This window comes from Epinephelus fuscoguttatus, linkage group LG21 (genome assembly GCF_011397635.1).
Source record: "Epinephelus fuscoguttatus linkage group LG21, E.fuscoguttatus.final_Chr_v1".
NCBI classification, from domain to species: Eukaryota; Metazoa; Chordata; class Actinopteri; order Perciformes; family Serranidae; genus Epinephelus; species Epinephelus fuscoguttatus.
The window spans coordinates 18,230,227-18,252,007 of record NC_064772.1 but is presented as its reverse complement, the minus strand read 5'-3'; the positions used below and the strand labels follow the sequence as shown (position 1 = coordinate 18,252,007).

Here is a 21,781-nt window from a genome sequence, read left to right as displayed (position 1 = left end):
CATACTTTGGTGTCAGGATCTGCAAATCACTCTTATACCCATCATCATAGCTCTGTCCAGCAGATTCTGAGATGCAGCTGCTGGACTGAGCCCTGATCTGTTTGTAGACCAATGACAAGGAAAACAAACATGCATATTTAAATAGAATATATCAGGTCAACATCATGTAATGTGTGTTTTTGAATTTGGTGAAAGGATTCTTCAGTCAAAATTGAAACAACAAAGATATGATGGGTTTAAGTGTAATTTGCTGTGCCCACCCCATTGACTCCAGTAGAACTGACACCCAAGTCTGGCTCCCTGAACACTGCCACTGTCATCATGACCATTCCTTCTTCTACTTTTTCCTTGGACAAAGAAAGAAATTGCGGTGTTGATACTCTCTTGTTTTTTCTCTCCTCGCAGATTTTTATTTTCAATGTATGAGAAAATTATGTGCACCCTAGTCAATGGTTATGAAGCACACACTGAGTTTTAGGCTTATATTTTGCCAACAGTGTGTCTTACTCCTGCTTTTATGTTATAACTGCTTGCAGATGTGTCCATCTTGTCAGTCTTGAGTTTTATGCACTTAAACTAGCTACTGTAAATTGAAAAAAAACTGATTTGACAGAAATCTGATATTGACATTAACAAGCAGCTTAACGTGTGTAAATTAAATTTAGAAAATGAAAGAAATGAAAGAAAAATAAACTAATGTACAGTACTTGAGTAAATGCAATTAGTTACATTCCACAACTATTTGAATATTGTGAAAATGAATTATATTACATAATTTACAAACCTTAAAACATTATTTAAAACACAGAGGAGCTTTAATTGAGAGATTCAAAGTATTACCGAAAGACATTAAACACATCACACAATTACATCAACCAATCAGCTAACATCCAGGTTTCAGCTCAGCCAATCAGAGCCAGCGATGATGCTCTGGCATGGAGAGGAGGCTGGCCTTGACTGGTTACCTGGTAACCACTGAAACACTTCACTGATAGGATGGCAATGCGGAAGGTTTGGATTTTAGCTTATTTTCAGCCCATTTTATTAATTCGTTTACGTATTAAAATGAAAAACAATGTCGCATACATCGTCAGGGTTTTCTCTTTTACCTATATTTAAGCTTTAGACTTTGTTCGACGTCATATTTGAAACTAAAAATTCGAAGTTGTGTTGTCTGTTGGGCACCTGCTAGCTTAATTAGCAAACACCTGTGTGCACTGAGCTCCACACGGTTCCGCTTACATTGAGAACAACCAATGTACTCTCTAATTTGTGAGTAAACTGAGGTTAGACTTACTATCTTTTAGTGAAAGCAGAAGCCAGCTTTTTGTGTCGGTTTTAAAAAGTAATTTCTTTGACACACTCGTTGCTGCATTAGTGAATTATCTTTGGTAATTAGAGCATTTTCCATTTGGCCGTACGGTGATTTATTCCTCCATTTTGCTATTATTGTGTCTGGACAGTATGGTTCAGGATGCATTTATTTGTATTTATTGCTTATCCTGGTCGGAGATAAATACTAATACTATTTGCTACTGTGCAGCACTTTATGTAAATACAGTGATGAGCTTTTATATCATATTTTACAGGGTCTGGCATCTAAAGCCAGCAACAAGTTGGTGATCACTTCAGTTGCCTTTCAAGATCACATCACACGCAGCCTGCTGCATCCAGATTTCCCACTTTCTGACCCTTTGCTGAGATGCAGAAGAAAAGCACCTAGAAAAAGAGTGGAGGAAAGGACACTGCGGGCACAGGATCACCAAGACGACAGGGAATATGTGCTTGATTCTGCTCCACCTCCTTTAACATTAGGTAAAAGGAACACACATTTTTGGAGAGGCTTTATTTATGTGACTTATGAATATATAATTTTTTTGTGTTTCTTTTAGCTCAGAAGTTGGGTTTGGTGGCCTCCCCTGCAGGGAGACTGACAGAGGACGAATGGACTCAGGTCAAGGCGAGGTCTGTTCAGCAGGGGGACTCAGCTCAGCCCTGTGCAGTATGCAGGGAGGAGTTTTGCCTTCATCCTCAGGTATTCCCCCAACACAGTAGCTACTTTTAATACTCTGTGAGAGACCTCTTTCTTCTTACATGTTTCCAATGTTCTGTCTGTCCTCAGGGAAACCTGTGTTTCCGTATACACACATGGGCACACACACACACACACAAAGCCACCCCCAACCACCACCTCCCCCTGCAGTTCCTGTATGTTCTAATCTGTGTAGACAACTGTACAAATTTACCCATACTGCCTTGGAACTCAACTGTGACGTGATGATGTAGCAATCAGTGTGTTTCTGTGAGGGTCATTCAGTCTTTTACACCTTTCCGATCCCCTTTTAAGATGCCAATCTCCTCAAGAATGCAGGACTAGAATAGGCGGCCTCACAAAGCACAGTTGCCATAGATGCACGTGTAAATATTAGTTTGACTCAGGGAGGGAAAAAAAAGTTAATTAGAGCCTGCTAACAAGGGAAAGTGACAGGAGGGAATCTTTGTTGATTTGGCATTTTCCTGCAAGCCTTCATATTGTAACAATGCGTTTGTGTGTCGCAGTCTTGTGTTGCGTTCACGACAATTAAAAATGCTTACAGCAGCAGTTGTGTGATGTGATGTCAGATGTGTGGACTGAAATAGTCGCTTCTCTGCCCAGTTTATATCATATTAAAACTGGAAATATTTTACAACAGGACATGATTTAAAAGAAACATGTTCCTCTGCTTTCTATTACTCTTTCATTCCATTTCTATATTGTGTGTATGTCCATAAACTGTAGCATGTACCCTTAAAGCATTGTGAGAGGTGAAATTTCTCAGTGGTCTAATGGCTTGTCGAGCTCCTGGAAATTGTACACTGCAGGGGGCCCTTTCACTGGTGATGGAGTGTGTTGGTCAGGCCAAAAACAATGGGAAATCAATACGCCTCCCCCCTGCCCTCTAGAGATCTGAGTAAACTGGTTTGTGTGCCAAGCCCCATAGCTGTGGCTGTCTCCTTTCAGGCGATAAAAGAGTCGCTCTCACAGGTAGAAGAGACTATAGTCCAGGTCCCAGCCAGCCCACTGGGGGTCCTGCTGACTCCCTCTATCCTCTCAGCAAATAACACTTAAAGGCAGATACACACACTCACATACATGCATGAATACACACAGATTTAACATGGCTTAAGGCTCACACACACACACAGCATGTGCACAGACTGTATACTGTATAAGAGCTTTTTCTAAGCACTTTAAGAAAACCTGAAAACCAATACACATTCAGCAGCGTCCTCTGGGGACATTTCAACCCATATAGTCAGTCAACCTATGAAATCTGTTAACTGCAAGATAGCTTTATATGTTTATTCTTTTTTTATTGCATTCATTTCACATATACTAAATCATTTTGTCATTTTTTTTTCTTTTTAGGTGTTGTTGTCTTGCTCTCATGTTTTCCATAGAGCATGTTTGCAAGCCTTTGAGAGGTTTTCTGGGAGGAAGTGCTGCCCAATGTGCAGAAAGGAGCAGTATGAGACACGGGTGATTCACGATGCAGCTCGCCTCTTCAGACACCAGTCTGCCACCAAGTACGTGCTCTAAATTAATTTGGGAAAAAAATACATGAAATACTTTGTGTTTCAATAATTGTATAGAACAGACACCCCTGTTCACACTGAGGCACAAAAAGAATTCATCACACTATCTTATCAAGTGACTTTGGCAAAACATCTCTCATCTAGCACCAAAGGAAGAAACACCCCCCAATACTAAAATTTGTTTTATGCATTAAATATACTCATTACCCCATACTTGAAACAATTCAATGGCCTTTTTACATGGCACATTTTCGCATGAGTGAAGTCAATCTGCTTTACGTTAAATAGAACCAAGGTATTTTTCAAGGCCTGTGTCCTCATAGCATTTTTTTTCTCAGTGCCAACGTCTTTTGTCAGTTGTTGCCAATGAGGAAAGAGTACATACGGCCACATGCAGTTGCCTAGAAAAAAAGTGCTGTACCCAGCATCTTTTTTCAGAGCGCTCCGCCTTTTTTGTGTGCTTGCTCCAAGCGCTTCTAGTCTCTTTTTAGAAAGGTGCTAGTGATGTCACTGTCACTTCTTTAGCTAGGCTACCGTCTACAGTCACATAAATGACAGAAAAGCTCCTTTTTGGGAGCAGATCGGCCAGGAAACACTGGATGTTGTTCATGAGTGTTGTGCTTTTATCACCATTCACTTAGTAAACTTAATGCTGACTGTGTAGTCAACCCTCTGTAATGTAGCATCAAGTTAGCTACCTGGCTTATGTTAGTGTCAAGATATTGTTGTCATAGAAACATACCCATGCAGAGCATGTCATTAAAAAAAGCGCTGGGATGAAGTGCTCCATAGCACCCTGCCACCACTTTTCTGCTGTAGAAAAACACTATGGGGACACAGACCATAAGTGACTAATGGAGACAACTGTTTTTACAATTGGTCCAGTACTGAGAAAGACTGCAGCGGCGAATCAGGCTGCAATGTAATCCCTGCGGGCAATTGTGCACCGTCAATTTATGTCCATTAAAAGTACTTTTTTGCCACTGACAGGCTCAGATTGTTACTACAAGTGTCTGGCATCATTATGGAAAGAACCCGACAGCGAAATGAAATGTTTTTCCTGACTCATCACTTGTCTGCTCATTATTGTGACCATGTCTCGTACAAGGATATGTCCCATTCTGAAATCTCATGACTTGTTGCAGAATAAACATCGAAGGAAACATTAGTAAGAGTTGGGCAGAGGAGTGCTGGGAAGAGTTTCTTGTGTTGGAGTACAGAAAGCCTAGCTTAGTGTTATCTAAAAGATTTTCTTCATCATGACTAAATATATTTAGCAGATTTTGACAATGTGGAAAGGTTTGCAGGATTTCAGAACAAGACTTCTCCTTGGGCAAGACTTGGTTGCACACACGAACAAAGAGGGAAAGGTAAGGAAAAACGTTTAATTTCTCTGCAGGGTCTTTTACATAATGTTGTCAGACTCATATAAAAACAGTATGAGCCTGTCAGTGGCAAAAACAATCACTTTCAGTACACATAAATTGAAGATGCACGATTGCCCATAGGGGTTACATGGCAGCCTGTTTCACTGCTGCAGCTACAGTGGTCTCTGGACCAGTGGTACTGGACCAATTTCAAAAATTGTCATCTCCATTAGTCACTTAGACACAAAAACATGGGAAATAGAGTACAGGTTAGAAAATACCAAAGTTTCCTTTAAACACTGGAGGCATGATCAAATTGACTGTATCATAGTTGCACATGCAAAAATTTTCTATTTATAAAATGTAGGTTGCTTATACCCAAGCTATCTATGTACTGTAGATGGCAATCTACATTGGGATACACTGAGTCACACTTGGTGTTGTAGCTTGGTTTAGGTTTTACATGTGACAAATAACGTCATTTTATTTTCAAGGAATTGATTGGCACTACCAAGAAGCTCATAGCTTCACATAAAAATAGCAATCAATACATTTTTGAGACAGTTTTGAGTGACTTTTTGAATATTTTTTGTGTGTTCATGCATGTGCATAGGATTCAAGCATGCTGGCGAGGCTATGCTGCTCGAAAAAGATACAGAAAATTGAGAAAATCCATTTGCCCAAAGGACAAACAACTACGACGGAAATTCTTTGAAGCAAAGGTGAGTTTGGACTTCAGATCTGCAGTCATCACATCAAGGTCTTATAGATTAATCATGCTTATTTGGATCACACTTAATATACTACATAAGGTCACACTGCCCATCATCTGTCTCCTCAAGTCTCTGTTTTTTTTCCACTGTAACGTTTTGAGACTGTTTAGTTGGTCAAACAAAGCCTGTGACGAACATCACATCTTGAGAGTTGAGACATGGGTTTCAGGGACTCACTGACCCCACTGCTAACCTAAATACGCACGCACGCACGCACGCACGCACGCACGCACACTCCTTCACCTGCTCTCACCCTCTCAAGTTCCTTTGATGCTTTGTGAATCATACACTGTTTGTCCACTAATTTGGAGAGAGTTTTGTGTTTTAGTCAAACATTCTGGACATTCCAGGGTCAACACAAAAGCCTTATGTCTCCTGTTTGGGGTTCTGGTATTCCTTCATCTATCTATATATGTCTGATGTGTGTGTGTGTGTGTGTGTGTGTGTGTGTGTGTGTGTGTGTAGCAGGGTACTGGGTTAGATGGAAAGAGTGAAGAGGTGAGGTTGACCAGGGCGCTTGGATTCCTGATGCAGGTTGTCATTTCAAGCTTTGTTCACTAGTCCCATTTCAAAGCTATAAATCATGCAGTGACTGGACTTGATGGAGGGATTATTTAAAGGTGGTCTAGAGAGCAGCCAGTGGATGGGGTCGTTTGACTCCGAGGCTGTGTTGCCTTCATGGTGGCTCACAGGAAAAGGGAACATTGCCACCTAGTGAACCTCCCCCAACTGAGGCCTTGGATGACCAAAGACGAGACCGGTCACCATTTCTTTCAACCAAACACCACTTATTCAGGGATGCAGGAAATTCCTTGTACAAATTAATCTAATAACCCTGCTTAGAAATAGTCATAGCTTCAACAGATGCACTCTATGTCCAATGTCTTTAAGAACAGGCCCTGTTTATTTCCACGTGGAGTGTTGTAATCACGCAGAGTGCTCCTGCGCTTCAAAGAGGCTGATTAAGCACAAGTGACAAATGTGTGAGGGCCACGCTCATAATGTGTTGCAAGGGTCGGAGTGTCCTACCCATCCCCCTGTCAGTCTCTGTCATCTCGCCTATAAACCATGCCTTAACATGTCACGTAAACAAAGACTCCGCATTTACCGAACCAATTAACTCTGTTCTCACACATTAGGCCATGTCCGGGTCCACATGGAGTCATAGACGCTGTCAGACACTTTACATTCAAGTTGTGTGATTCAGTGGTTGTGGGTGGTCATGAGATTGTCTCATATCTTTTGTCACACTGAGGATGATCTTCAAGAGCCGTGAGCTGCGCAACACAGCGCTGACAGGTCTGATTGACTTGATTTTCAAGGGGAAGACTTATTTGCTTAGCTGACTGTAATGCAAACAGGCGTGTTAGTGCTGGGCTGGAACCTGTGCGAGACGGAAAAACCTATTCTTTCAGTTTTACTTGTGATAGCAGGAGGCCATAAAGCATCTTTGTACCGCGAAGCCACAGGTGTTCCTTGGAAAGAAAAAAAAAACCCTCCCACATATCGGTTCAGTTTCAGAAATGTTATCAGCTGATCCTGATGCCCAGCTTTCAATTTTTACTCACCTCTGAGGTCCGACCCTTAGTCAACACATTAAGGGGGACACTACCGACATCTAGATGGATTGCTGTGAGATAACACCTCTGCGCTCCACCTCCTTTTCCCCCTCTGTGTCCTCTCCTGTCCGCATCTCCTGTAGAGCAAGGCAAAGTTCACCACAGGCTGTACTGTTTGCCTTGATTGTCGAAAAGTCAGCCCGGCTCATAAAAGCCTTCGTCCCAGTGGTCAGCAGTTGTTTAATTAGTGATAAAAGCCTTGCTGTAAAGCAATTCTAATGTCACTATGACGGGCTAAAGGATGGGGTTTGTTGTTGTATGTGTGTGTAGGTGTGTCACAGACAGAGAGAACAAGTGCGTGTATGCAAACAGGTACTGAGGCTAATGCTACTGGAGTAACATGTTGCAGTTTGTTTTCCCAGATGTAGTGTAGAGCTGCATTTGTTTGTTGACAAATTATTGGCAGCTGTTTTGATAACTTAAGTAATTTTTTACACAAAAATGCCAGACATTGCCGAATTACAACTTCTCAACTGTGACGTTTAGAAATGTTTCAGTACCATCTTTGCCTGTTGACTACTAACCCTGAAACTAAAGCTTTGCATGCTGTATGTGCTGCCTTATCATGGGTGGGACGTTCCTGTCCAAATATTGCCAATACTGCTGACATCTTGCTGATGGCTAACATTAAACTATCATATCAATTATTTTCGCTGCTCTAAGACAGTAGTTGCCAGTGGCTGTGCAGCGCAACTTGCCATGTTTTAAAGCAAAGAAGAATTGATTTCTGTGAAAACTGCCTTTTTGGTCTGCATACTTTCATCAACGAAATATTAATCGTCTTCGCCCATCACTTACACTACAGAGTGCTGCTATCCTTGTTTATTCTTCGTTTACATCCCGTATTGATTATTGCAATTCTGTCCTGTCTGAAAACACACCTTTTCAAGCTGGCATATTCGGTCTAATTTAATGGAGACACACATATGGTGACTTGCACTGATGATGACTTTATGATCATTTTGTACCTAATATTTATAATTAAGATTTTTGCTAGTCATTTTATTAAGTTTTATTGTATAGTACGGAATTGTTTGATTTTATGATCTATGGATACATGGCTGCTTGTTTTTTTGAACTGTTTTAACTATACTTCAGGCTTTAGACAAAACAATCAATTTGAAGACGTTACCTTGAGCTTTAGGAAATTCTTGTGTTAATTTGTCACTTTTTTTTGATAATATGTAGACCAGTCAATCAATTGATTAATTGAAAATCAGCAGATAAATTTATTGGTTGGAGCCCTACATTATTGTTTAGTAATATGTAACATGAATCACATCCAGTAATTGAACCAGTGAAAATGTTTAACAAAGCAATTCTTATCACAAGGATCACTTGCTTCGTTGGTTTTTCCAGAACTTTCACCCACATCTCATGGTCTCCCATCAGGGGATGCAGTTTGCTCAGTTGTCATGGAGATGGTTTGAAGATGTTGATGCCTACATTACATGCAGACATTTATGTTAATTGGTCAGTTGCATAGTGCTGTTGGAACTTATGTATATATAAATAGCCCATTCTTTGACTACTGAATATGTTTCTGATAAAAAAAAAAATTGCATATGCAGGCATTAATTGTTGCCTAGCAACAGCTGCTGTAAATGGTAGAAGACAGATGAGTTCTGGGAGGACAGACAATAGAAGTCTTTAAAATCGGTCAGTCTGAGAGTGAAAGAGGTGACATGGCGCTTCAATAAATGGAGATACTTCATTTAAAACACATCTTAGAAACTGTGCTGACTGAGGTTATGAATCCTCATGAATATGAACTCCTCAGTACAAACACCTCTCATAAAATATGACCTGACAACCTGTTTAGGGGATAAAGCTGATTTTTCCTTAACATAAATGTCTAAATGTTGTTTTAAAGCCTTCTTCACTCTGCCAGGGAGAACATTATGGTGGAGACTACTCTTGAAGTCGTCAAATTTAAATATCCTAGGTCATAAGAAGACACCATGTGTAATGTATACTCTCACCAGTTTGCCAAAATGCCCAAATTCCCAGAAAAATGGCCTTAATGGTAGCTATGGATCTGCCTGAAAAGACAGAAATACTATTAGATGTAAGTTATGTCCAGGTAAGAAACACCTGCCCACTCCCAAAATATAGGACCCTGTCTGCTGGATAAAGTGGTCCGCAAATATGGCAGTAATTCATAGTGTACAAGACAGAGGAGAGGACATGTTTATGTCAGTGTAGAAGACAGAAAAGGTGTCAGAGATTTGTGTGTTTCCACGTTTCCCAGCACCGTCTTCCTCTTTTTACTGGTTTCCATTAATTCTCCATGTTAGTGGGAGACGTGACTGTATTGATCTGGCTGTTTAACAACTGCACCCTGTCAGCGTGCCTCAGCCATTACAATACACACAAACAATTAGCCTTCGCCGAAAACACGACTCTATTGTGTATCTGAATGAAACATGCCTCCTTTGTGCCACTAAAATGGTTTTTCTAATTAGTTGCAGGAGTTGAATGACAGCTTTGTCCGATACTGTCACACCGACACGGAGGCTTTTCTGAGTGATATCAACCGCTCCCTGTCATCAAGCAGACGAGTGTTCCAGCAGCTGGAGAGAAAACACGTCTCCGAGCCTCAGGAGAGTGACTGGGACCGAATACAGAGCCAGGTCAGGAACGACACACGCTGTGCTGAACACAGGAGCCACTTCTATCATTAAACAAGGCCCGTAAAAATATCTAATCCCAGTCTTCTTCTCCCAGCCCTGCCTTTCCCTTGACATGTTAATGCTTGCATGGGGACGACAGCATCACAGCTGCAGTATAGAAAGTACACCTCTCCAGAGGTGATCATTCACTTTATCAAATGAATGGCAGTGGGTAGACTAATAATCCTCTGTGTTTACAAAAAACATGAGCCAGTCTGATAATGCACGGCAGGCTTTTCATCGCCTCGACTGCTGTGGAGGAATTGAAAAGACATTAAGATTTGCTGTTCCATAAGGCTCCATTGTTGGCTTTCATTGCAGCCAGTACCATTTTCCATAGAGGGGGCGGGGTGTGTGCAAAGAAGATGTCTGTTTTTTTTTTTCTTCTTTATCTGGTGTGAAAAGGTTGAGCACAAGGCAGGAGTGGCTCAGCCTTGACATGGAGTAGCAAACAGTGAATGTGCTTTCAACACATGCCTTGCACCTTTTCCACGGGTGCAAACTCTATAAAGCGGAGTGCAGCTCGTTATGAAACATTTAACGGCTGGGCACGTTAGCCCCTAAATACGGGAAGCTGTTTCTGGTTAATCACTGAAGCTGTGCGTGTGTTGCTTTGTTTTTATAAGGATCACTGATAAACATGTTGTCACTTGGTGTGTGATCAAACCTGTCAGGTAGTCGACAACAGACTTTAGTTGAGAGTTTTTTATAATGACGTAGCAGTGACAGGGATAAAGTCACTGTCATTACAGCCTTATCAACTGCAAAAATTATACACAAAATTACATAACATAAAGAAGTGAGAGAACTAGTATTGTTTCTAACTCAACAGGTTATCCACAGAGGCGTCTGGGACTGCCCCATCTGCCTGACTGCATTGTGCAGCCCGAGCCTCCCAACAGAAGCAGGCACATCCAGCCATCAACAACGTAGACGCACTGTGCTTCTGTCCTGTTCCCATGTCTTCCATCAGCGCTGTCTAGAGGCCTTTGAGTCCTTTTCTATAGAGAGCAGACCCTCCTGTCCCCTATGCAGATCTGTCTACCACAAAAAACTCATCTAACCAGGTACACATTTACACAAGACAGCATTTTAGATCATCTCATGATGTAATATTTGTAACTTGATGAAAGGAATAGTTCCATGTAAACATGACAGTTTTTGGTTTATCAGGAGTGACAGGCTGTAACTATTTCTTGGCAAACAGCAGCCAACTGCAGTAGCTTCTGCAGTCATGTCAGTGTGAGGTTGGCAGGCAACCTTCAGATAGATAGATAGATAGATAGCTTATTGTCCATCTCAGTGGCTTCTCTCAAAAATCAAAGGTACACACAGACACACGACAGAATACATATATGTTTGTGTGCCGGTTAAAGGAGTACTTTACCCACAAAATGACCATTGGGATATCTTTGACTCAATTTGTGAAGAAGAATACTTACTAATACTTACTATACTTTTCTTACATGCCACAAGGGTAGACGAAGAATCAGAGAACTGTGTAATTCTTGATGAACTGAAGTCATAGGGGGACCTAAGGCTGTGACGATAACTGCATCACTGCAATACCAGGGTCACGTCATCACGTTTTTTGTTTTTTTGTTTTTTTTGGTGCCAATACAATAAACTCATTAAAAAATACACTACTTTGGCTCTGGTGCAGCCCCTCTGTCTGCAGTCATGACTCTGTAGCCACGCTCAATGTCCCGCCAACATCACTGACTGGTTAGACGTCACAAGTATTAGCCTATCAACAGTGAAGGCTGCTGTGCAACAGTGAACAGGCAGAATTAGACCTGTATGTTGAACGCAAGACAGCAGCTATTACTGGTGGTAAACCGCAAAACCGCGATGTGGTTTTACTTTTTCACCGTGGTAAGAAAAACTCTATACTGTCACAGCCCTAGGGTGGCCATGTTAAACAACAGCAAAACTATATCAAAACATCTGTTTACAAACTCCTGCAGTATAATTAAGTCTCATTTATCCAGTCAGATACTCAGTACCTCCCAAATGCATGCATTTTCACTAAATCCTAACTATTTAAAACACTAATGCATAAACAGTCTCACGCACAGATAAGGAGTGCGCCTGGGCAACTCAATGAAATGTACGGGCATAGTTCAAATGCACATATTTGCCCATGTGCACCGCTTGTATTTAGTAATGTTTTAAAAAGTAAAGTTTTAGCTAAATAGCATGCATTTGGGAAGTACTGAGCATTGTAATTGGATAAATGAGACATGGGTTAAACTGCGGGGGTTGTATGAGAGTTTGTGAACGGCCTGCCTTTAATTAATGAAGACTCTGCCATTTTTGGATTCTTTGTTTACCATGTAAGCATTCCAGAAAAACATTACTTTACAAATTCAATATAACACTGGGTGAGTATTTGAAATACAAATAATAATTTTGTGGGAGAGGTATTCCTTTAAACAGCACACAAACAATAATGGGGAAAGAACAGTTTGTGAGTTTACAGAGGCACATGCTGTAATACACATTTTTGGGATTTTTAATTTTAATTATTTTTTTCATTTTGGACAGTGCCAGGTTAGCTTTTCCCCCGTTTCCAGTCTTTATGCTTAGCTACTCTAAATGGGACCTGGGTCTAGCTCCTGGTGCACAGACAGTAGACTGTATCAATTCTCTCATGTGACTCTTGGCAAAAAATTAAATGTTTACCAAAATGTCAAACTACTCTGTTAACTCATCTGTCAGTACTGAGTTCCAGGGTTTCACAATGACGAAGGAAAAGATGTTCACAAAGCATTTTTCTACTTTTATTTGCAAACACACAAACATCAAAAAAATAACGAAACATACATTTAGCAAACTGAGAAATTGTAAAAAAATACATTCACAAAACATGTACCAAAATTTACATGCAGAGACCAACTGACATACAGACAGTACAGAAAAAAAGCTGCTTCTCTTACAGTACAGGCCAACTCTCAACTTCTGAACCCCCTCCACAACACAGAGATGTACTGTAAAGGCAACCAGAAAAGCTTGCTTGAATAATAAATGACCCTCTCAGTTCTTAACTCAGAAGTTACTGAGAAGAGTGATTGTGATGTTTAATTGCGGGAGTGACACTTCCCTGCTAAGTAACACAGAGCCCAGTGTAACCAGTCTGCAGCTGAGTGGATGTGTGCACAACTAGGATGGAGCTAGAAAATAAAATCTACCTCAGGCCATTTTCATTAATGTAGTTCATCCAAATCAAGTCATACATTTCTTTTTACTTTTAATAACTCATCCAACAGTTAAAATGATCTTTTGCCAATTTACAGTATCATCCTTTTTGCTTTGCTTTAACACATTGAGCCATATTGATTTTTCAAAATCATCAGCATGGTCCTTTCGGCAATAAAATAGCTTTAGACACGTACTTAACAAATTAAATTGCACACAACATACCAAACATATTTACCAAATGTTTCTGCCAGTTTATAATTTGGGTAAAACTGCGCTCTTGAAACAACATTTTTCAAAATCAGAAACATGGTCTTGCTTTGGATGGTAAGAGCTGTACAGATCACCTCTTACAAAACATTATTGGATCCGATTTGCTTATTTGAGAAGGTGGCTTCAGCGTGAGTTTCGTGATTGAGTTACATTTCCTTTAAATCCAGTCTTTGTAACATAGCAACGACTAATGGCAGACAGCTTTGATGTAAAACATTTCCTGTCCTGCCAAACAAACGTTTCAAATGCATATATAAATTAAAATTTCCTCAGTTCCATTTCTTTTGTCATCATGTCACTTTAGTCATCATAAAAACACATGATAATTATATCGCCATAAAAACATCATTACATCACTCAGCCCTATCCTAGCAAGTGCTCAAGTTTTATGGGTTATGAATGAGTCTCAAAATGGAGCCTCTGACTAGATAAGAGCTTCTGTGACAACATTCATGGCAGAAAGCAAGGTGTTGATATATCCAGCTGGCTTTAGACTAGGAACTCGGTGGAGTACAGGGGATCACAGTGGAACTGTCTAGAGACAAACAACGTACATGTACACATATGTACATGTACATAAACGACACAGAACAAGAAACAACCTTAACATCAAGCCTGCGAGACGCTCGTCTTATAAGGCATTTAAGGTGGTTCTGGAGACAAAGAACATCACAGTTCAGAAGATTATGCAGCAATACAACTACATGTAAATGGGGCCTGAGTCACCAAGTCTTTCTACCGGCTGCAAAGTTGCACATTTTTCACTCATGCATTCTGTATGTGAAGACTGTTACAGGTTTGCATTCGATTTAGGTGTTATTAAAAAAAAAAAAAGTACAACAAAATACAGATTGCTTAGTGAGTCAGACCCTCAGTGGGCTCAACGAGAGCCCAAATATTTACATCCAAATAATGCAAAAGAGGTATGAAACACAACATAATATGTACATGTAAATACAACATTTACAAAAACAACTGACAATTTTTTTCTGTGCCCTGTGAATTTAAATTCTTAATTTTTTTTTGGGATGAGCAAAAATGTGATGACATTTTCTTACCATGTGCATAATAAAATTTCAGGAAATACAACCAGAGTCAGCTCCAAATACACTAAAGCATTCTGCTCTTTGGAACCGAAGTAGACACAACTCCCATTAAGTTTCCCATTTGCAGAGTAGCTCAAGTCTAATCTAGAGCACCTAAAAAAATGTTCTTACCCTACTTCATACAAACTAATGACATCATCGATAAAGTTAAAGCGCACTTGAGTAAAGCCAAATAAAAAAGACAAATGACAGCACGGGTGCTAAAATCTGAGGCCCATCAGGGAAGACAGTGCCGATGCATATAATGTGAGTTGTATTGATGCCGCGCAGGTTTATGTACTGGCTGTGATGAGTGAATAACTGACTTCTTTCATGCTTCACAAAGCACATTTTCTTGTTTTCACATTTTGAGCTTAAACAAATAAAAAAATGATACCTTATCATGCCTGTATCAGTTCACATATCAATCAAAGACCAATCATTAGAGACCACAAACTGCAAATGCTCTGTGTATCACTGACACCGATTACCATGGACATATCGACATTAAAAAAATGAGTCTAAAGGAATTGTGGTGGTCTATTTATTATACTGAGTAAAGGGGAGGAGCAGGGTGATGGAAAAGAACCCTTTGCCTCTTAGTTAGATGTAAGACTTAGAAAAAAGACATAGTTAAACCTGCTATACCCTCTTGATTTTGTCTAGTGCAGTGGTAAGGAGATTGTAGAAGAAAAACAGGTAGGGATGCTGGGGGGTTGGGGAGTGCCCCTGAAGCAAGAGATGGGTGGTTTAAAGTCACAGTCGCGGTTGAGGTCAACATCAAGGTCACTGCAGTGATGCCAGTCTATTTCACTCCTCAGTCTCATCCCTGGCTCTGTCCCAGCTTCCATCCGAGACGCAGAGGATGGAATGTCACGAAGCTAAATTGCTCTCAGCCTCCATTTGCGGCATCCGTCAGACACTGCCTGGGTTTATTAAGTTCCTTCCAATCCCTTTCACCTTTCAGCAGTCAGGCAGTACTGTCGAAATCTCCCTTTGGCTGTGCTAAGGTGTGTGTGTGTCTATGTGTGTGTACGTGTGTCTGTGTGTTGATCTATCGTCCCTTTCACAGAGTTTTCTGATGCCCGTTGGCCGAGAGCTTCCCAGATTCAGGGTCCGTGGGGCTGTTTGACAGTTGCAATTTATCCAGACCTGGGCAGCAGGAGATAAGGGAAAGAAATCTCATTAAAAAGCCTCAGACTTTCACTTAGACAGAGGTATTGATGTGCTTTTTTCCCCCTCAGTGCCTCTGTCTGACATTTTCTAACCCTATCCCACCCTGTGTATCAAACATCCAGGGCCTGTCACCACAAGCCTTTGAGACTAGCCCCATCCTCTGTCACATGTCAGTCCCGCAGCACATTGGATCTCGCCGCAATTTCTTCCATTTTGTCACTCCAGGTTGTGCTGTCTGAGAGAAATAAACACTGTCTCCCTCCAAAGCCACAGAGTAGGTTGGTGCTGTCAGTGTTTCAGACCAAATCTTTGTGGATGCAAAATTGGGATGAAATTGAGAAGTCAAAATGTTACTACGAAACAGACTGCTTTATATTCTACAGTGTATTCAGCATATCAGAGGCAGGATTGTTTATTGTAGGATAATTAAATAATATGTGGTGCAGTCTGGAACTATTTTTCATCTGTTAGTTAGAGACCCTTACAACACATGAAAATAAATCAATAAATTTACCTAAGGCCTTTAGAAGCTCCTCCCGTACCGCTGAGGTGAATTTTCTCACAAGACAGAGAGTTGTCACAACCGCAAACAGCATGTTGTATGAAAGGACAATGTAAAAGTTTCCCAGCCAATTAAATCTCCCAAAGTCTCCCAAGAGATCAAACCTGGTAATACCTGTGAAGGACAGAGAAACAAGTCAAATGTCTGTTAGAAAGCAAGTCAATACTCATTGGGTAAAATGCAATGTCTTGGTTGTGCTTATGACAAACAACACAATTACTATTTTGGTTTGACTTTCTTTGTTGAGCTCTAATACAAAGGTGTGATAACCAGGAAACAAAATGATTTCTACTGAAGTCCAAAGTGTTGCTAATTCCAGAAAATAAACAAAACTGGGAAAACAAAAGGTCATTTTGCCGACTTCCCTTTGACAAGATTGTGTATAAAAGCAAAATTCTTCAAAGTGTCTCTCTTCAATTGTACAAGTAAAAAGACCCGATCTGACAGAGGGGCTTACATATGAAACTATTTTATGTATTTCAGATACAATTTTTGTGTGAAATAGGATAAAAACAAATATTAAACTGTCTGACCATTGATTAAATTAAGCTTTTTATCCGATTTAGCTGTTTATGTTTTGCTTTCTCTGGCCCTAATTTTTGATGTTGTGTGTTTATTTGTTGTTTTAATGGCCAATTTAACATCAGGCTGAGGGAGAACAGCTGAAAATTAGCCTTTTTTAGCCTTAAATGTAGGATATTTATAGTGATGATGATCAATGTGTCCCTCAGAGTCAATGAATAAATAAAAATTGTTTCAACAAATTAATTTGCCACAGGAAATCATAAGATGTAATTCCAATGAAATGTAGTGAAGTAAAATTGATACATCAGCCCTATGTGCATCATGTCCATTTTCGAAATATACAGTGAACAAAAATTTGAGTTTAAGAGCTACGACTTTTTCAAAGCACTCAATAGACATTTTTCTGTCGAATTTTGGTACAATTTTGTTAAAATAGGTGTTAGAGAACACTTTTCCTTTCCTAAGATAATCCATCTACGTGACAGGTGTGGCATATTGAGATGCTGATAAACAGCATCGTTACTACACAGATGTGCCTTGGCATGGTCACAATGAATGGCCACTCTAAAATGTGCATGGATCAAACAACAAAACGACACAGGTGTCTCAAGTTTTGAGGGTGTGTGCCATTGGCATTCTGACTGCAGAAATGTCCACCAGAGCTGTTGACACACTGAATATTCATTTCACTACCATGAGACTTCTCCAGTAACGTTTGGGTGAATTTGGCAGTACATCCAACGAGCCTCACACCTGCACAAATTGGTTATGGTGACAAACTGCTGTCAGGTCAAGACCCTTATGAGGATGATTAACATGCACATGAGTCCCCAGACACGGTTTCTGATGGTTTGTACAGAGTTCCTTCTGTCGTGCAAATCATGTGTTGCATCAGCTGTTCAGGTGGCTGGTCTAAGACGATCTTGAAGGTGAAGACGCTGGATGTGAAAGTCCTAGGCTGGTGTCCCTACATGTGGTCTGCAGTTGTGAGGTCGGTTGGATGTACTGCCAAGTTCACGGAAACGACATTGGAGGCAGCTTATAGTCGTGAAATGAACATTCAGTTCTCAGGGAGCAGCTCTGGTGGACATTCCTGCGGCCAGCATGCCAATGGCACGTACCCTCAATACTTGCAACATCTGTGGCGTTTTACCGTGTGATCAAACCGCACATTTTAGAGTGCCCTTTTATTGTGACCATGCCAAGGCACACCTGTGTAGTAATCATGCTGTTAATGATAGATTATCTTGGAAAGGAGAAGTGTTGTTGTATTTGTCACATAAAATCATAAGATACAATTCCTGTGAAATGTAATTACGTATGATTGACACGTTGTGCCCTTTGTTCATCATGGCAATTTTCCCGAGGCTTCCATAGAATCACAGTCATCTGTACACACATCTACCTTAGTCAGCTACTGAGCTAGTGACACATCCAATTCAAACAATAAACGAGCACATTCTTGTATGTTTCCTCTAAGCTGAGGGGTTGCACAATTTCGGACAAATTTCAAACCAAGAATAGAGATTACTCTTAAACAAAATCTGCACCTGATAATTTCAGGTGTTCATGTTCTTACTTTTTATCCCCAGTAGAAAAATATTAGTAATAATAGAAACAAATCCACTCCGGCTTCCACAACTAACCACAGATCCACTGCACTGCAAACTTAATGCTTATTTCCATTACTTGGCTGTGTCTCGGTTAGAGGTATTGTAAGGACTATTCCCTGCGGTGCATGAAAGGATGGGTGACTAAGTATAGCCGCAAAGGTGGTATGCAGGTGGACTTCATCTCTCTCCTAGGACCTTCAGACAGAGATAAAGGAGTGGTTTCTCCTGCATGCTCCTCTTAGCTTCACACTGCTAGACCAATTTCAAACCATCTGTCACAGCTGATCGCATGCTGCCTGGAAAGCCATCAACACCCTATTGTTTTCATGCTTATCCATTTTACCTGCCAGTCCGAGTGTTCTTGCACTCAACCACAAGGATGGGCCAGCTGTGCCATCCAGTAATAAAGTAATGTACTGATATAATTAAGCTTTCAATAACCTATTGTGTACGATAGTATTTAATGTTACTAATGGTATCTACGTCTTTTTTGAGATGTTAATTTTACATGCGACACTGACCGAGGAAATTATCGCATCAATGTTAAAATTATGCACCACAGCAATTTTCTGTTTCAGTCATGTGTATACGGAAATTAGATTCAGATGTGGCACACTGAAGAGGCACAAGTCTTTATACATTCTACCTCTCCTGTAACATCTTCACAGCCTCTGTCTTCAATTAGATTGGGCAATCGATTCAGTGTCTGGAGAGATGTATTTACAGCCGCAGTAAGCAGTTTGCAAGCATCAAGGACCTTTAACAAAATTGCCTGTGAAGAGACAGGGAGAGAGATGATGGAGACCCCAGTCGATACAGCTTGCCACTATGGTCTCTCTACATCCATTTCTAATGCCAAAGGTTCTGATCTCGGTTTGGTAATTTGAGAAAATCTAATTGGGGGTAAAAAGATGCTTGGCATTTGAAATGTCAGGGGGACAGTGGCAGAGTTGGAGACATTAGCATGCAGCTGGTCATGCATCCAAGAAGCATATGATGGATTTATCAGGGTGAGGCTATTCTCTTTGTATGTGAGCAACACTTAATATGTGAGACTACAGGCATTTGTGTCACGCCTGCTTCTGGCAGACAGAAGACAGATCAAGAAATCACAACACAAAAAGTACAAATTTATGACCTATTCCTCCAAAAAAGGGACAACGAGCCATTCTATCAAGAGCAAAAGAACACGCCAGTGCAGCCATAGACCTTTGTGGCATACTATACCCCCCTTTCATATAATTGCTGCCTAAAAACAAATATTTTTTACTGGAGAACACATACATTTGATTCTGTCTGTGGTGACCGCAGACATCAACAAGCATTAGTTAGATGTTATTAAAGATATCAACAAATAACCAGCTGATTCTCTTTTGTTTTACTGTGCAGGACGTGTGCATTGGGTTTTTAAAAGCATGGTCAGCCAAATGGCAAACGCATGACCTGCCTTACTCTGCCTCTGATTGGCTTACCAGGACATTCTTACTCTAACCCTAACTAATATCACCCCTCTTGCCTAACCTAACAAACCCAACCAACAAAGCCAACAAGTACCAGCTGATCAAAGGGAGAGTAGGGTGGGTCATGCCTCTTCTAGCCTAGAACATGCAAATTTGGGTATGGTACAGCTTTACGCAATTCAATTTTGCTCTAGGGAGCCTCTGCAAGTTGTAGGAAGCCTCTGCAAGTAATTGGTTGCTGGCAGACACTCTGTGCTGCAAAAAAATGGTTAATCAGCAGTGCCGTGCACTGTAGAGCCGATGCACTGCTGGTTCTGCCGGCCTGAATAGAATATAATGTCTATAGCCTTACTGTTGTGTACAGCCTTATAGACTGAGCTGAGTAGTGATGCACGAGTCAACCCTTAACCTGCTGGACCCACAAATGGACCTGCGGGTCGGGCAGCAGTGATAGTCTGTTAAATTGGTCTGTAAATGATATTTTGACATTATTCTTATAATCATTAGGCTATTACTGTCATGGCATCCGAAGGTACTGATGCGTTGAGCAGGTGACAGTCCGCGGTCGTTTTCAAAACACACTTGTGTCACGCACTCCAAAAGAAACTTGTTGAAACTTTAAACGATAATTTATTGTACAAAATGGGGGGAAACAAACGTTGACAAAAACGGTTCCATAATTCATATTAAATTCAAAAGATAACGAAAAAATAGCTACAAGTTAGAGGGAACAGTGATAAAGTGGTAAAACTTGGCATTGATCCACAGCCTCAGACGGATGCGCTCAAGCGTGCCGTGCGCACAAGCTCAGTTGGTAGGCTGTACTGTATTTTCACATTTTTAACAATGCAATTTAAAAGTTTCGATTTTTTTTGATAACCTACATTTACCAACAACAAAAAGACTACATTTAGCACCGAAAAAATATGTAACCAAAAAAAAAAAAAACAAAAACAAAAACTATAAATAAAAAAACGAATATCGAATACCAAATTTTCGTAACAAATACCTACTCATAGAAACGAATATTCGAATATCCGAATATTTGGGTACAGCCCTAGCTGATACTAGAAGGTGGAGTAAAAACACTGCAGGCCACTGATTGATCAAAGAAAATAATCACTAGAATAGTCACTTGCACGACATGGGCAGATCTGCCATTTTTAAATAGCCAAGCTACCGTCTATAGTGACCAAAAAATTTTAACCACTCAGCACAGATTTTTTTTTAAAATGGCAGCCTGCAAAATAACGGCGTACACTTTGTACACTACATACTAACTCTACGCTGCACAACTGACAAAATGCAGATGTTTCTCTATTTGGTTGCCGATGAAAGTATTCAGCCAGTGTTGCGTTAAAGATTATGTCACTGCAGTTTCAAATGGCGTCTCTATGGCGACGATCAGCTGATAATCTTGAGGAACACTGAGGAACTGAGGAAGTACTATCTGTAGTCATAACTGAAATAGAGAAAAGGACCTGTTACCAAAAGTGAGTTGAATCAAGCAAGCTGTACCATGCAGTGGAAAGAGAGTGGTGAGAGTGAACCAATATAGTAAAGTTGCAAGCTAGACACACAAATGATTAGCTTTGAGTGACCCCTTTCACATTGTGACATTGCTTTTAATTTATATTTGATACACTGTTGTTATAAAATATCTATATCCGCTTATTTATATCCTCTAGAGACAGGCCGAAATAAGTTTCTGTTAAAACATCATTGGTTTGTCCCACAAATTTAAATCAAGCTCCGTAGTACCAAACACGCCTAAACTGTGATAAAGTTCAACCACTAAACTTTTCCATTTGGAGTTTCAAGACAACCATAACCTGGGAACAAACTAGTGAATGTGTTTGGATACTACTTGCTCCTACATTCT

General features: G+C 40.4%; 2 protein-coding genes across 4 annotated transcripts in view; one reads left to right on the top strand and one right to left on the bottom strand.

The window, feature by feature from the left end:
* The first annotated feature begins 954 nt into the window (after nucleotides 1–954).
* The window catches only part of rnf32 (ring finger protein 32), a 38,461-nt gene continuing 17,634 nt past the window's right edge, over nucleotides 955–21,781 (top strand). For 2 of the 3 annotated variants that reach the window (XM_049564575.1, XM_049564576.1), the window contains exons 1-7: nucleotides 955–1,011; nucleotides 1,590–1,815; nucleotides 1,893–2,035; nucleotides 3,410–3,567; nucleotides 5,557–5,665; nucleotides 9,801–9,968; nucleotides 10,840–11,074. In XM_049564575.1, coding sequence (XP_049420532.1) covers nucleotides 997–1,011; nucleotides 1,590–1,815; nucleotides 1,893–2,035; nucleotides 3,410–3,567; nucleotides 5,557–5,665; nucleotides 9,801–9,968; nucleotides 10,840–11,070 — 1,050 coding nt within the window. In that variant the 5' untranslated portion in view covers nucleotides 955–996 and the 3' untranslated portion in view covers nucleotides 11,071–11,074. Of the gene's footprint in view, nucleotides 1,012–1,589; nucleotides 1,816–1,892; nucleotides 2,036–3,409; nucleotides 3,568–5,556; nucleotides 5,666–9,800; nucleotides 9,969–10,839; nucleotides 12,970–21,781 lie in introns of those variants that run through there. The other variant, XM_049564574.1, reaches the window with a different exon arrangement.
* Nucleotides 14,300–21,781, bottom strand: part of lmbr1 (limb development membrane protein 1) — a 43,881-nt gene continuing 36,399 nt past the window's right edge. Inside the window, exons 16-17 of the mRNA XM_049564573.1 lie at nucleotides 16,254–16,415; nucleotides 14,300–15,715 (exon numbers count right to left, since the gene is read on the bottom strand). Of these exons, the coding sequence (XP_049420530.1) occupies nucleotides 15,630–15,715; nucleotides 16,254–16,415 (248 nt within the window). The 3' untranslated portion in view covers nucleotides 14,300–15,629. The remainder of the gene's footprint in view (nucleotides 15,716–16,253; nucleotides 16,416–21,781) is intronic.